This window comes from Heliangelus exortis, chromosome 6 (assembly GCF_036169615.1).
Source record: "Heliangelus exortis chromosome 6, bHelExo1.hap1, whole genome shotgun sequence".
Taxonomy (NCBI): Eukaryota; Metazoa; Chordata; class Aves; order Apodiformes; family Trochilidae; genus Heliangelus; species Heliangelus exortis.
In genome coordinates this window covers 7,497,058-7,511,593 of record NC_092427.1, presented here as the reverse complement: position 1 = coordinate 7,511,593, position 14,536 = coordinate 7,497,058, and the positions used below count along the sequence as shown (strand labels likewise).

Genomic DNA, 14,536 nt, shown 5'->3' with positions numbered 1-14,536 from the left:
TTGCAAAAATTCTGTCTTACATTTATCTTCATAATCATTGCCTGGCTCTAAATTTTACCTGAAATACTCCACACAGGAATGAGGGCCAATACTCAGATAATTTCTTTCCAAGAACTGTGAATCTTTCTACTGTGGATTCTAATCCCAGACTGACTCAGGAAATAAACTCCCCATGCACGTCCTGTAGGTCATATCTGGTGCTTCCAGAGGAGCAGATAGTACCCACAACACCCAGATATATTTTACATTACTACTACCAATTCTTGTATAATCAAGGATATGTTCTCTAGAATACCCCAAATTCTCAAGAAAACTGCAGGTCCATTAATATTTTTTTAAAATTTATTTTTACCAGTCACATAATTCTGAGGACAAAATCTACCTGCACTGATGTCCTGGATGGAAAAGCTCAGCTGGCTTTTATTGAAGAACGAATCCTGGCCTTTTATTTCAATCAGTGATACATTAGAGATACATTTGGAAGCAAAACCTTGCTGGTTCAACAAAATAATTCCTTTAGAAGAACAGTCCATGCTTTCATGTACTCCCTGAACTTCAGTGCTTTAGACCAGAAGTGCTTCTTTTAATTCACTTAGGACTTGCTCAAGGCATACTCAAAACTGGAAATCCACTTTGGTGAATAAACCTATGTACACACAGCAAGATCTGTGCCAAAATAAATCTGTGCCTATTTAGAATGGTGAATATATGCTGAGTTTGTGTTTTGTGCAAAGCTCAGGTGAATCATTACCAAAAGCATATTCAGTGTTGCCTTGCTGAATGTGTCACTCATTTGGGGTGACAAAGAGAAAAGGAAATAATTGAATCCAGAGAAAATATTATCATGTGGCTTTCAAACATGGGGTTTGGTAAATCACAGAAGTATTGGAGTCTGAGAAAATGGCACATTCAGTCTTTCCTCCTTTAGCCTCAGCATAGGTTTATATCAACACCAAAGAACAATATGATTAATTAGAACTAATTAATTAGAACTTTTCTCTTAATTACAGATATATATCCCTAGGAACAAAACAAGGTCAGGAACCTTTTAATTTGTGTAGAGACCTGTAAAGCCAAAAATACTTTTGCTCCATCATGGTGCCCCTATTTTAGCCATAACAGATAAAGATTATAATCAAGGAAACTGTTTTTGGCATGACTGTTACTGTATACCATACTCTTCTCATGTAAAATTATCTGTCAGAATTAAAAAATCAGTAATTAGCATTTATTTGCTTGTGCTATAGATTTTTGGCTTTTCCCTTGAAGCTGTTTATCAGTGAAAACTCTGAATCCACTATAACTAGTCACACTTTTCCAGGAGTGACTGCTAATTCAAAACTGTAGTTGAAATATGCAACATTAGAATTTCTCACAAACGCTTTTTTCTTAACATCTCCAACTAATAACTTTCCTATGCAAAGGTGTCATTTGTAGCTGTATTGCAATTTTTTTTGTCATTGTGACAACGGGGAAATTCAAGACAAACACTGGCACTTCTCTCCCTTGGGGAAAAAATAAGCTTTTGCTCTATGTGGAGTGAAGGCTTTCTTATGTTTACATGGGAGCAATGCTGTCAGGAACTTGACACTACATCTTTGCATTCAATAAAAGAATTTTTATATAAAGGAATACGTGGAGACGCTGCTGTAGCTGCCTGAGCTGTGAAGCAGCTCATAACATGAAGGGAAACAACCTTTTTATCATATCCTTCTTCTTATTAGGTTCTTTACCATTTCCCACTTCATTAGTCTTCACAAAACTCAACTAATCTATTGCAAAGGGCTTGAGGAAGGAGCTCTGCAGATGACTGGACTTGATTGTGACTCTGATGTTTCCTGGCTGTGGGAAGTGGGAACAGAAGTAGCATCTCTGCTGCCAGGGCCACGTGTGGCATCTTTACTGACAGGACACCAAAAGCCTCCAGGGTATTACATAGTTTTGTTTTAATTTTTAAAAAATGTTTTAAACATATGCATAAATATAGTATAGTATAATATAAATGATTATTTCATCTAGAAATGATCATCTGTTCCTGAAATATAGGTATACTAGAAGGAAAATTTTGTATTACAGTGCACTCTTGTATTCTTTCAATTTAGCAAATCCCAGAAGTCAGCAAAATACTTAAATTTGTCTAGATCAACAATTGACAATAAATTAAAAACCTAGGAGCTGGCATTTTACATATTTTTTGTTTAAGACAGCTAGGAGGATCTCATTATTAGAAAGTGATGAACCAGCATTGTCTTACATGGTACCAACCTTGGAGACTGATCAGTTACATATATCTTGTTTATTAGCTAACTGGGCAGAACTGCTGCTATTTTGGCAATTTTACAGAGACAACTACAAGAACACATGTTTTACCTATTATGTAAAGAATATTTTCCCTGATTAATCAATGCCTTTCTACATCTGCTGTACATTCAGCTCTATTTTGTTAACAGTTTAGCTCAGAAACAGTGGAATAAACTCATTAAAATACAGCTACAAAACCACAGTGGACTTAGCTTCCCTAAAACAGCAGTTTATGATGGTGAAGAATGCAGTAAGAAATGACTTTGCAGCCCACTGAAATTTTCAAGATTTCAAACATGTTCCTATTCTGGAAGAATTCCCAACAATGAGAAACTGTTCCATGAAAACAACAGATCAAAAGCCTCCACCAGGAGAGGAACTGCTCAGAGGACAGAGCAGCCACCCTCTTTGATCTAAGGACCTGGTGAGGCCATATATTTACAGAGCCATTTTTCCTTCACTATTTCCTCCTGCTTGTGACAACCAGAATTTGGCTCTCTCACATCTCAGATAAATCTCCATACCAACAAGTTCTTTAAAATTTTCACAAGTTCCTCCTTGTGTATCATTTTGACTAAAAATTGCAAGCACACATGGGAAATGTTCCAAGTGAAAGTTTCTTAAAACTGCAGAGAGTTTCAGTCCTGAAAAAAAAAAAAATCAGTACATTTCTATTAAAACCTTTGTATCCGAAAAATGCCAGAATTTCTATCAAGGAATTTGATAAACCAATCTGAATTACACGAAGGAAAGATTGCTATCCACTAAGAGCACTGCAGACATAGAGCAGCAGAAATACCAATGTAAGACAAAATACAGCCTGAGGAGAGTGGCATAAAACACAGCAAGACACTGATTTAGGAGTGTTCAGGAAGTGCACTTAGCTCCATGTTTCTAATTTCCCAGGCTTTGGCTTGTCCTGCTGCAATAAGTAATGTCTGGTACATGCTGTGTTAGGACTCACTGTGCTAATGTTAACAAATTTGATGAGACTTCTGATACTTTTACTGGCCCAATACTACCTAGTACTGCATATAATGCCTCCCATCATCAGAGAGCTTCCTGACATTAACAACTAGATTCTAAGAGCAAACTCCTTGTGCTATTTTAGACAGAATATTTTAGATAGAATATAGATATTTAGATCGATATCTCTCCATTTAAATAGATAGAACAGGGATAGCTGGCATCCTGTGTTGAGCCTTTAAGTTCAGTCTTTAAGAGATGGTATTGCCTAGGGAAAAGAAAATACTTTTGTAATTGATATAATTTAGATGATGGAAAGGTCTTGTACAAGCTATAGCAATTTCCCCAGGACAGTACCGCCTGGCATCTCTGGAGCACTGCATATGGTGGACTTGTGTAGACCTGGGTCACAGTCCTATTTGTCCCTTCAACCATTTTATCAGCCCTGAAAAAGGCATAGAAGAAGGTCTTTTTTGCAAAAAAGGATTTTGGTGTGCAGAAGGGCTAGACTCAGTGATGACCTTTGCCTGCTGAGGGCTTCACAAATACAAGGTACAACTGAATTCTGAATTTGGGGTATGCCAACCAACCTATTCTATAACCACTAAGTCCTCTCAGAGATTCAGTTTTGATGCCTATGGAAGGAGCCAAATATTAAAACCCACAAAAGCCACCACCTGCATGACATGTTATAGAACTAAATAACAAAGTAATATATTGAAATATATAGCAATTAGGTCTCAGCCACAATCACCAATTACATTGATGAACACCAAAGAAGCACTGGAGTCTTTACAGAAGAAAGTTCTGCAGATAGTTGTTTTCTCTTGTTCAGTACCTGGAATAAAAAAGTTAAACTCAAATATTCCACATTAATCCACAGTAAACGTTTTAAGAATTTTGATGTTGAGAAAAAAATATTTCAGTCTGAGGAAAAATAATTATGAAAAATTTTAAGTGAGATATTCTCTTTTGGGCCATTTCTAGTAACAGAAAGTCCTTTATTCAGTGAAGTAAAGAGTATTTCTCTTTTCAGAGCTAGTGCCTACCCACTCACAGAATCCACAGAGAGTCTTAGACTGCATTGCCCAAAGTTTCTGTTATTCCCTTATTCTAATGGAGCTGAATTATAGCTGGTAGGGTTTCAGGATATATTCTACAAGTAAGACAAGAGTTTACTTGGCTGCACCTGAGACTAAAAAGCATGTGCAAGTCAGTAAAGCATGAAAACATTTTCCTACCACCCTAAAGAGAAATGTGGTTTGACATGACACCTCTGTTCAGCCCCACTTGCTGGGCTGACAGTATTAGTGAAAAGAGCTTCTGACTAGCAGAATATCTCCCAGTGTCCTGAAAACACTGAATCAATTTTAACTATTGCTGCAGCCTCTGCCTGCAAAGGGAACTTGCTAAAGGAAAATCTTTTTCATTCACTGTCAGTTCCTTATATTGGTGACATTGCTTTAATATAGATCCCAAACAGACATATTTTGTCTTCCAATGCCTATTAGATATTTTGACATGAACTGAGGATACAAATTAGTACATGCCAATCAAGAAGCAGGGCAGATGGTGATACTCTACTGAAAAGCAAATGCAACTTTTTTATTTTTTTTTTAAGTAATAGCTTTAAGGTCTTCTGAACAGACACTTGGTTCGCTACTCCTGGTTTAGTTTACCATAGTAATTATTCTGCTATTCAGAATTTTATTCTGAATTTTACTAATTCAAGGCCAGATGGCAGAGTTACAGTATATCAATATTACTCCCACTGAAAGAATCATTCACAACAACCCCCAAGTTGCACCACGAGATGTAAACCACTAGTTTGGGAGGCTGAAATTATCTTTCAGAGCAAGATCCCAAATCTGTTCCATCAAGCATTGCATTGATACACAATGGTAATGCTGTGTACTCATCTTTTATATAATTGGTGAAATTTAGCTATCCAGGAACAGAGCTAAATGAATGCTAAAGCTGACACTAGATGGGAAAACAAATAAAGTAATTGTGCTTAGACATGGTTTTTTTCCAAAAACTGAAACAGTAATAAAATGCAGTGTAAAATAAAATTCTGTACCTATCACATGACTCTGACATGTAGTCCTTGTCATGGTGTCCTCCTCCTCTTCTTGCAGGTTTTCTGTGACTACTTTAGCCTGTACATAGTACAACAACAAAAGCGAAGAACATCTGTGACTCTGTTTATGTTGCTTAATGATACCAACAGAATTTTTTCTCAGAAATAAAAAGGAATAAAGTTAAAGGGCAGCTAAGAGTGTAAGTATGTATCTGCCTTATTCTAGGAATGGTACCTGAGGTTAACAACTTTAACTTCATTCAGTCACAATATGCAGCAGCCAAAAAATACTGCAATGCTCCAGTTTCCTGACCTTTTTATTTGTTTCTCTCTAGAAATACCATGTTTCAAATTTTATGTTACTAAAAAGCTGATGTGGTATCTCTCTACTTCAGTTTGCAAACACTGAACTTTGGCACTGTTGTTTCTATAGCTGCTTAAAAGCACTTATTAGCTAAACAGAGAGAGAAACTTCATTAAAGAATGCAGTGCACACTAAAAGCCTGAATGTGTTATTCAAGTATATGTTATTCAAATCCCCTAGATATTCTGTTTTTTCAGATGAAGACATATTTTTTCATATTTTTTCTCTGTTCTGCACTCTTCCTTCCCAAAGGTACGTATAATCTGAGTATCTTCCTACTACACAGTGAAAACCCCTTCCATTACATGCCATCAGTGGCTGTAATTCACATCCAGGAACATATTTTTCTGTCATGCTACATAAATCAAACAGGAACGAAGATACTCTTAGTATGATGAGAGAAGGAAACCCAGCACTGCAGAAAAAATTACTTTTGGTACCTTAGATATTAAATTATTTGTTAATCACTCTCTGGTGTTTAAAACTACTTACAATAACATTAAATATATTCTGTAATCTAAAGCAGTAGAATTTATCACCACTTGCATGAAGTATCTTTGATCACAGTGTGTATTCTGCTTGTTTGGCTTACACTTTTTGACCTCTTATGACTACTCTGGGTCAGGCATGAAAGACTTGCTCTTTATATTTATAAAAGTGCATTTATAATCTTTTAATCCCAGAGATTTGCCTACATCTTTCTCCTTCTGAAATAAGAATCTTCAGCCTATGGAAAATGAAAAGAATGTGATCATTTGGCATCGAATCCTGGGTAGAAGAGTTTCTCACATTTGCAGACTGCACGGCGGTCTGTGGCTGACTGCTGATGTGACATTTCAAAATATTAGGATAGATCTCTGGGTATTCCCCAAACACACAGACTGCAGCCATACAAAATGCCTGGTGTCTTGATTTTGGTGCCACCCAGCAAAGTAAAGCCCGTGGCTTTTTTGAATTACATAGGGCTGTAATAAAATCACAAAGATGAAGTGAAGCAGTGCAGCACAAAAATCATTGTATCTCACCTGGAGCTCCAGCCAAGGACACGAAAAAGCATTGGGGACTGCAGAGTATCCTTGGTGTGGGCTAAAGGATTATGTATTTCTGTTGGATGGCCTTTAGAGCAAAAGTGCTTTTTTGATGAACACTAACGGGAAGCATCACCATCTGAAAGTGAATGCACAAGGCCACTATTGGTGGAACATTGCTTTTTCCATAAATTCCGTGGCAGTCAAGCAATAACATTGTTCGCATGAACAGAAATCAGGGGTAATTGGTGCATATGTTACAGCATAATAGTGCCTCAAGTCTTTACCTGGCACATCATAAGATAAAAGATTTAATCATCAAAAATTAAGCAGGCTTTAAAGGAAAAACTTCATAGAAAATGAATGCTGAAAAACAGGATTAAAAGAAGTAGTATATATATGATTTGCAGTTTTGGAATGCAGCTGCTTCTACATTGAACCCATATGACAGAATGCACTTTTGCTTGTTCAAAAACAGAAAACTTAATAGTTTAGGGATTTTCAATAGATTTATGCTGTTTTCTCTAAAAGCATTCAAGCATTCATTTTATCTTTTTACAAGCAGAAAACTGCACAACAGGCCATTCTACTGCATGTGACTGCTTTCAGTCACAGCTGTCTCCCAGTCCTTTGCAATCGGCTTCAAAGTAAGCAGACACCAAAGAATAACTGGAAATAATAGTAATAAGATGCATGAACTTTGATTTTAAAGACTTTCATTGTTTTTCTTGTAGACATTTGGAGGACAAGATGAAATATCACACACTGTGGAATCTTAAGGTACATCTCTTTCATAAGTTAGCATTTAGAACTGTAGCACATTTTTATTTACGTTATTCTAGATGTCCCTGGTCTTTTGGCACTACATATTTCTTTCAGGAATTAAGTGCCACAAAACCCACAGTGTGGACCCACAGAGATGAAATAAATAATGTAACTTAATCTTCAAAAACAATAGAAAAAATACTTTGTTTCCCAGTGAACAAAAGAGTATATGGTATAGAACAGGTAATGCCTTTTCCCCAAGACAGGTCCTTAAAAACTAAATAGTATAATTAGCATTTCTGTATTATTTATGCATATTAAGGAAAATCTTTGTAGTTCCCTGAAAAAACAAAGTATGTTGCTTGGAGATATAAAGTCCTCAATTACTATTATCACTGCACTTAAAAAGATTTCGCAAAATGACAGACAAAAAGCACAGGAAATTATTGCAGCATTAGAAAATACTAAGTTAGAGAGAAATTGCAGAATGTGTGGAGGTTTTTGTACTTCTGTACAGTGAAGATATACCCTAAGCTGTCAGGACCATATTAAATGGGGCATAGTTAAACTGAGTGGCTCTGATAAGGGGCTCTGCTTTGCTATCAACGTTCTAGATCAGCTGGATTGAATTTCCTGCATATTGCACATTTCCAGACTTTCATTCTCTCTCTTTCCTTTCAGTGACACTACAAGGACAGCCTTAGATACGCTTATAATTTGTGGTTTTATAATGCAGGAGACATCTACATTTTCAAAGAAGAGATGATACCACAGGAGTAAGGAGGAAAAAGTTTTCCAACCCATTCATCCTGCATATGTTTTAAAAAACGACCTTGCAGATGTTCTTAGAAAAAGACATCTGCATTAAAGTAAAAAATAATTTGCCTGAAGTTGAAACCACATCTGGGATACTTTAACCTTAAACATCCTAAATGACAGTACTAAGCTAACAGTATTTCCAGTTGCCATTATGAAGCAATTCTGAAATTTGTTTTACCCTTGAAGCTCATCCCAAAGAATTTGTATTTCAAATTCTCTCAGATGAAATAGTTGCATGCACTGTACCTCAATAACTCTGTTTTATCAGATTAACAATAGTTATACCCTCAACTTCATGTTCAGTGTTATATTTGGCATAAGTTTTCAGACTTTTGTGAAAACTGTGACTATTGCTAATAATCATTGTAATAATATGGGCAAGACAGCTATCAAAAATGAGAAAAGAATGCTCATCAATTTAAAGCATCTCTGTTCTCCTGGTGTTTGGACATTAAAACATCATGAGAAAGGCCCTTGCTAGACAAGAACTAAATTCTAATGTTAATTATTAGAAGCTTTACAAGGAAGGGCACACATTGTCTGACTTCAGGCTGCAATCCCAGACCCTATGTGTCAGTTCCTTGATGCGGATTATTTAGCCACTCATGTAACCTTTCAACAATCATAATCTAGCAGCTAATAGAAAATTAATTTTCTTCTACATGGCAATGTCCATACTCTGGGTAAATTAAAGTATCAAGTATAGTTAGTATTATATCGAAGTATAAAACTAACTACAGGGCATTAACAGGGAGATTTTCCATGCTACAAAGAGAGACACGGGTCAAATGAATGTTTTTGCTTTCAAAAGACTCCCTCTTAAGTGACAAATATACCCAGAAGTAGTTAAATACTTTGCCTTTCTGCCTCCAGCAGTGCACGTTTTAGGCTTAATGATTTCTGTAATGTTCAGGGGACTATTCAACACTGGCATGCAATTTTCATGGAAAGGAGAAAAAAATGAAACAACCCAGTCCTATTATTTCACTCTGCTACAATATGATTATAGCATCTTTGTGCACGTGTCTCCACTGGAATTGAACTGCCAGCTGAAGCAGTAGGATCTTCATGACTATCTGTACAGTCTGGCCTATAGTCAAGCTGCCAACTTGTGTATTAATTCACAATTCTCTAGCTACTCAAAATCTTTCTATCATATATAAACAATTATTACCCTGTTTGTCTATACTGACAACAAGGAACACATCCCGAAGTTCAAAAGAAGGCAATAATGTTTTCATGTACTAAAGCACTTACCAGGGTCTGATTCTGCATTTCCATATCAGCTTTTGTGTTACTGTTTTTCTTGTGGTTTCCTTGAGAGCTGATAGAGTTGCCGTGAACAGAGGAGCCCTGGGAGCTGCCCTTCGACACACTCCTGTAGGAAACATTATTTGATCCACTTTCTGTCTGCTGAGCTGCTTTCTTATCAACTCTGCAGGTAGAGAGTGATTCCTCTGATAAATTACACTGCCCTTCTTCAATCACTCTACTTTCCCATTCCTTTAATGTTTAAAGTAACCTCTCTGTATCTTTCTGTCTCTAGACCTTTGAGTGATAAATGTTTCTAACTAGCCTTGATCAAATCTGTCACTTGCAATTTCAGGTACTATATCAATTTAGTCTTTCACACATAATGATTTATATTATATTTGGGACTGCTGTGGGGCAAACATGAGAACATAGTATAGCAACTACTGAGTTCTTCCGTGACCAAAGGTTGTGGTAGCCAGAAAGGTCATTAATTCTGACTAGAAATTTTAAAAATATGTTTGCTGGTTACAATACATGAAGGTGGAATACATTAAAAATTGTACCAAATTATCCTCTATCTTTACACACCATCTGCCTAGATTCTTGATTTCTGGAATCATTTGAATTTCTATCAGCTTGAATGTAACATGCCATTCTTTAATTTCAAACACCATTGCCTTGGTTAACAAAGTAACATGAACAATGTTATCATCTCATTTTTAATGTTGTTTTTTTTGTCCTTTTTTTTTTCCTGCAGACATTAAAGACCTGATAGTGTACCTTCTGATTACTAATATACATTCTTAATCTAAAAGCAACATACATTAAGCACCTGAGCATCTGTAAGGCTGCAGTATATAACAACAAATCCCAAATTCTGTTCCAGTATTTTACCTGTTTAAAAGCTCTCTCATAAAACTGTCCCTCGGTGAATATGTAGCTGTGGTAGAACCTTTGACTTGTTCACACTCAGTCTCACCAGGCAGATCTTGTGAAGGTTTCATAATTTTGCTCTCCATGACATCAGCTAAAATGTCACTGCTGTCTGTTATTCTGTTAATTTCATTTTCTATGTCACAGTGTTGTTCGGTTTTCTTTTTTTCTTTTCTTCTTTCTAATTTTGCCTGCTTAATTCCAAATCCTGAAACTTTCGCATCTTTTTTTTCTACCTTTGATTTAGGAACCTCAGCTTTCCTGCTACTCAGTGCTGGGAGCTTACTCTTTCTAAAGCCAAACCAACTGGCTATAGAGGGTCCACTCTTTTGTTTAGTCTCCACAGTTAGAGATTTGCTTTGTCCCTGACCCTTTTGCACATTTTCTTGGATGCATAACATGACTTTCTCCTCTATTGTAGGTTGTAGAGCTGGTGAACTCAAAACATCAAAAACCTTCTCAGAGGCTTCTGCTAACTTTAAAGACATTTGTTGTCTTGGTGACTTTGCTGCTTCCACTTTATGAGGACACTTTATTTGATCCAAGCTCTGAAATGATGAAGTTTGTTTGGAAGATACAGTAGCTGATGCTTCTAACTCCAACTCTGCTGGCAGAACACTTTTTTTACTTCTAGCTTCATGTTTAAAGCTTTCAGTACTTTTCTCACTCTGGACAGACAGACTGCGTGCATCTTTCTGAGAAAACAGTTTGTTTCCATCACATTTCGAAGTGCTGTGAAACAAGTCTACTTTTGGAGATGATCTGAAGGGCAGTTTGCTTGGGCTTCCATGCTGGCTATTGCAACTACTCATGTTTCCAAGAGAACTTTGTCTAGAATAGGAATTTTCTGTGCTTTTGGGAGTATATGACAAAGTCTCTGGCACCACCACTGACCCAGGAACAGCCTTGATTTGAAGTCCTTCCACGGCTGAGTTCTGCCTTGTTAGAGAATTTCCTCTATCAGAAGTGTTTGTAATAATCTGAGTCCTTACTTTTCCAAGACCTTCTGTTCCAGAGGCAGCTGCCTTTTCCCCTGTGTGAATGCTAAAACTCTGACTACGAGCTTTTGCTCCATTCATGCCCAGAGCTGGCTTCAAGTGTGACTTGTTGCTAGAAGAAACTGATCTCTTAACTGATTTGTTTTCTAATCCATCTGCTCTGCCTACCACCATGCTGCAGTTCTCATGTGAAGGAGGTGATGCTGTTTCCATACTAAGTCCCACAGTAAAATTATTTTTTACTTCAGTATCAGATGCAGAGTCTTTTAATTCAGTATCCATTGCATCTCTAGTGGTTACACTTACAGATTCGTTTTGCTGGTACTTGTTTGAGCTCACATTACTTTTGGAAGCTGCATTTATACTGTCTTTTTCCTGCTTCCCTGGTACAGTAGAACTCTTCCGGAGAAGCTGGGGAGATTTGACAAATAATTTCAGCCCTACAGGGAGACGAGTTTTCATTCCTTTCTCACTAGAGTGTTGGGTAGCATGTGCAGTGTCACTACTATGAAACAGTGCTGAAAATGTAGAATTGTTTACCTGAGATAGTAAAGGCTCACTTGTGCTTGTTGTATGACATTGAGGAGTTGTGGGGAGAATGTTTGACATCTTTTGTGGCTGATCCACTCCACTGCCACTGGAAATATCTTTTTTATTGGAATACACATGTTGTGAAGAAGTTGTTTCCAGTGATGGACAACCTATGGAAAAGGACCTGGCTTTTTGAAAATCTGTCTTGGAAAACTCACGATTCCTGGGGAAACCCAGCTGATGAGTGCTTTTTGTGCAGACTTGCTTTGTGGAAACTTTGGAAAGTACTTGGCATGCACTATGGGGTTGCTGAGATTTGCATTTACTTTGCATAATTGCTTCTGCATTTTCTTGAAGGTAAGATAATTCAATTTTGGCCCCAGAAGATACAGTTTTTCCTTGCATTTCATTACCAGATTGATTATGAAAGCCAGAGTTCACAGTTCCTTTTAGTGGTGAGGATTTCAGTATATTTTTTGCTGTTTCACTGGGACCAGCTCCTCCTAACTTTACTGGTACAGGTGGTGAATGAGCATAATTAGGGCGAACCAAGAGTGATGTTGACCTGCCTGGAGGAAGGGGTGGGGATAGTGATCGGGCTTCTACGGTTGCTAAATCACAATGGGAGTCTCTGGTTGGAGGTTCTCCATAGTCACTGGGCTCTGTAAGGTGCTGAGGCAACAGTGGTGATGCTGGATTCTGACTCTTTGGATGCTTTGACCCCTCACCTCTGCCTGGATGTTTCAAGCCAGGCAAAAGGTGGGCAGGGGGCTTTGGAACCTGGAACTCAACTTTTGAGTCAAAATTACGAGGCGGACTTTGCGCCTTTTTGAATCGTGAGAGTTTTACAGGTGGGAGAGCAGGTGATTTTTCAAGGGTTGCAGTGCCCACTGGGTGAGCTACAGGTGTCTCCTCGCTCTCCATCATTGCATTCTTTTGTGGAGAAAATTTACCTCTGCTGGGTATTTTAGTCAAATTTGGCCTTTGACGGATTCCTGCATGCACTGTGGAGGTTGAGCTGGCCTTGTATGATCCATCATACACTGGCTTCACCAGTTTTTGTTGTGGAGTATTTTGCAGTGTCACATTTCCACAGTGTGAAGATTCACTGCTGGTCATGGGGACAGCTGTATTTTTATTCCCTGTGTTATCTCCAAGAGTCTGTTTCTCGGTTTCATCTTCAGGTCTTTCGATAGCAGGGCAGTTTCTAGCACTGGTTCCTGTCTGCAAATCAGTTCTTCCCTGAGGTTTAAGCTCAGCATATTCTGCACTGGACCTTGTTTCTGGTTGGTTGATTGAAATTTCATTTCTTGTTACAGTGACAACTCCAGTTTGATGTGAGCTGAATTCAATAGGCTCTCCATCCTCAGCATCAAATATTACGGTGATGCACTCTTCAGAAGAGGTCTTTTTTATAATCTTTTGTTGTTTAACGAAATTACATATCTTTGGCCTAATGTCTGAGTGAGCAGATACCTGTTTTTCCTCTTTGTCGGTAGATACAAAGTGAGAATTCTCTGTGACTTTGAGCATGTCAGAGGTCTTTGTGTACTTCTCAGTAAATGGGGTTGCTAATAAATCTGAAGGACTTTTCTCATCACTGCTTTCTATATGCAATTCATCCAAGACTTCATTGTCATCAGTATCTGAAAGCTGAAAATTAAAGTCCTTCCAGCCTATATTAGCATGGCTTTGATTGAACGGTAACTCTGGCAGCTTTGCCCTGGTGCATGATTTTACTTCTGCCTGAAATCCACTGACAAAACTAGTCAATTTTTCAGGTCTCTCCTTTGAATTAAAATACGAATTTCTTTCTGGCAAGTGTTTCCTATTAGGATCCCAGTCAAAGAGACTGTCAGAAATGCTGTGAGTTAATTTGTTACAATAGGTCCTGCTGTCTTTGCTTGGTATTTCCTGCAGCAGCAGCAGTGAGGAGGAAGAGTCATCATCAGCATCATCATGTGAATCTGAATCATAAGAGAAAGTTTTGTTATGTTCAATGCAAACACTTCCAGTTTCCATCGGCTTGCAATGAGTCTGCTCGTTATGGCTGCCACATTTAACTCCAGGGGAATATATTCCTTCATTAGAGTTCATACAGTCTTTGTAACCCCATTTTGATATTACTGAAGGTGATTCAAGTAATATTTTTTGCTTCTGTAATTTCTTCAGCGCTTCTAAGATATGGTTTTCCTTGATACGAGTTGGAGGTAGATCATCTGCAGGACTTGAGAGGTTGCTTGGGAGTGAAGAACCAATGCTTATTCTTTTATCCCAGCTCATGGATGACTGTTAAAACAAAATAAAACTCACATATTACTCACAAGTGCTGTTAATGTAAAGTGTTACCATTTTAATAAAGAGATTTAGGAGTCACACTGGGCTTTACATGTCATCTATTGCTTTTAATAGCTATGTTATTTTTTAATAAAGGACTCCATAGTGGTGTAAAAGGTGCAGTGCATTAAAAAGCTTTAGGAAGAACAATATGAATGAT

The 14,536-nt window shown here is 37.6% G+C and overlaps 1 protein-coding gene across 6 annotated transcripts in view; it reads right to left on the bottom strand.

Moving 5' to 3' along the window:
- NCKAP5 (NCK associated protein 5) overlaps positions 1-14,536 on the bottom strand; it is a 432,579-nt gene that overhangs the window by 17,467 nt on the left and 400,576 nt on the right. For 4 of the 6 annotated variants that reach the window (XM_071746512.1, XM_071746511.1, XM_071746513.1 and 1 more), the window contains 3 exons: positions 10,472-14,328; positions 9,581-9,758; positions 5,348-5,426 (listed from right to left, as the gene is read on the bottom strand). In XM_071746512.1, coding sequence (XP_071602613.1) covers positions 5,348-5,426; positions 9,581-9,758; positions 10,472-14,328 — 4,114 coding nt within the window. The remainder of the gene's footprint in view (positions 1-5,347; positions 5,427-9,580; positions 9,759-10,471; positions 14,329-14,536) is intronic. The other 2 variants (XM_071746515.1, XM_071746517.1) reach the window with 2 other exon arrangements.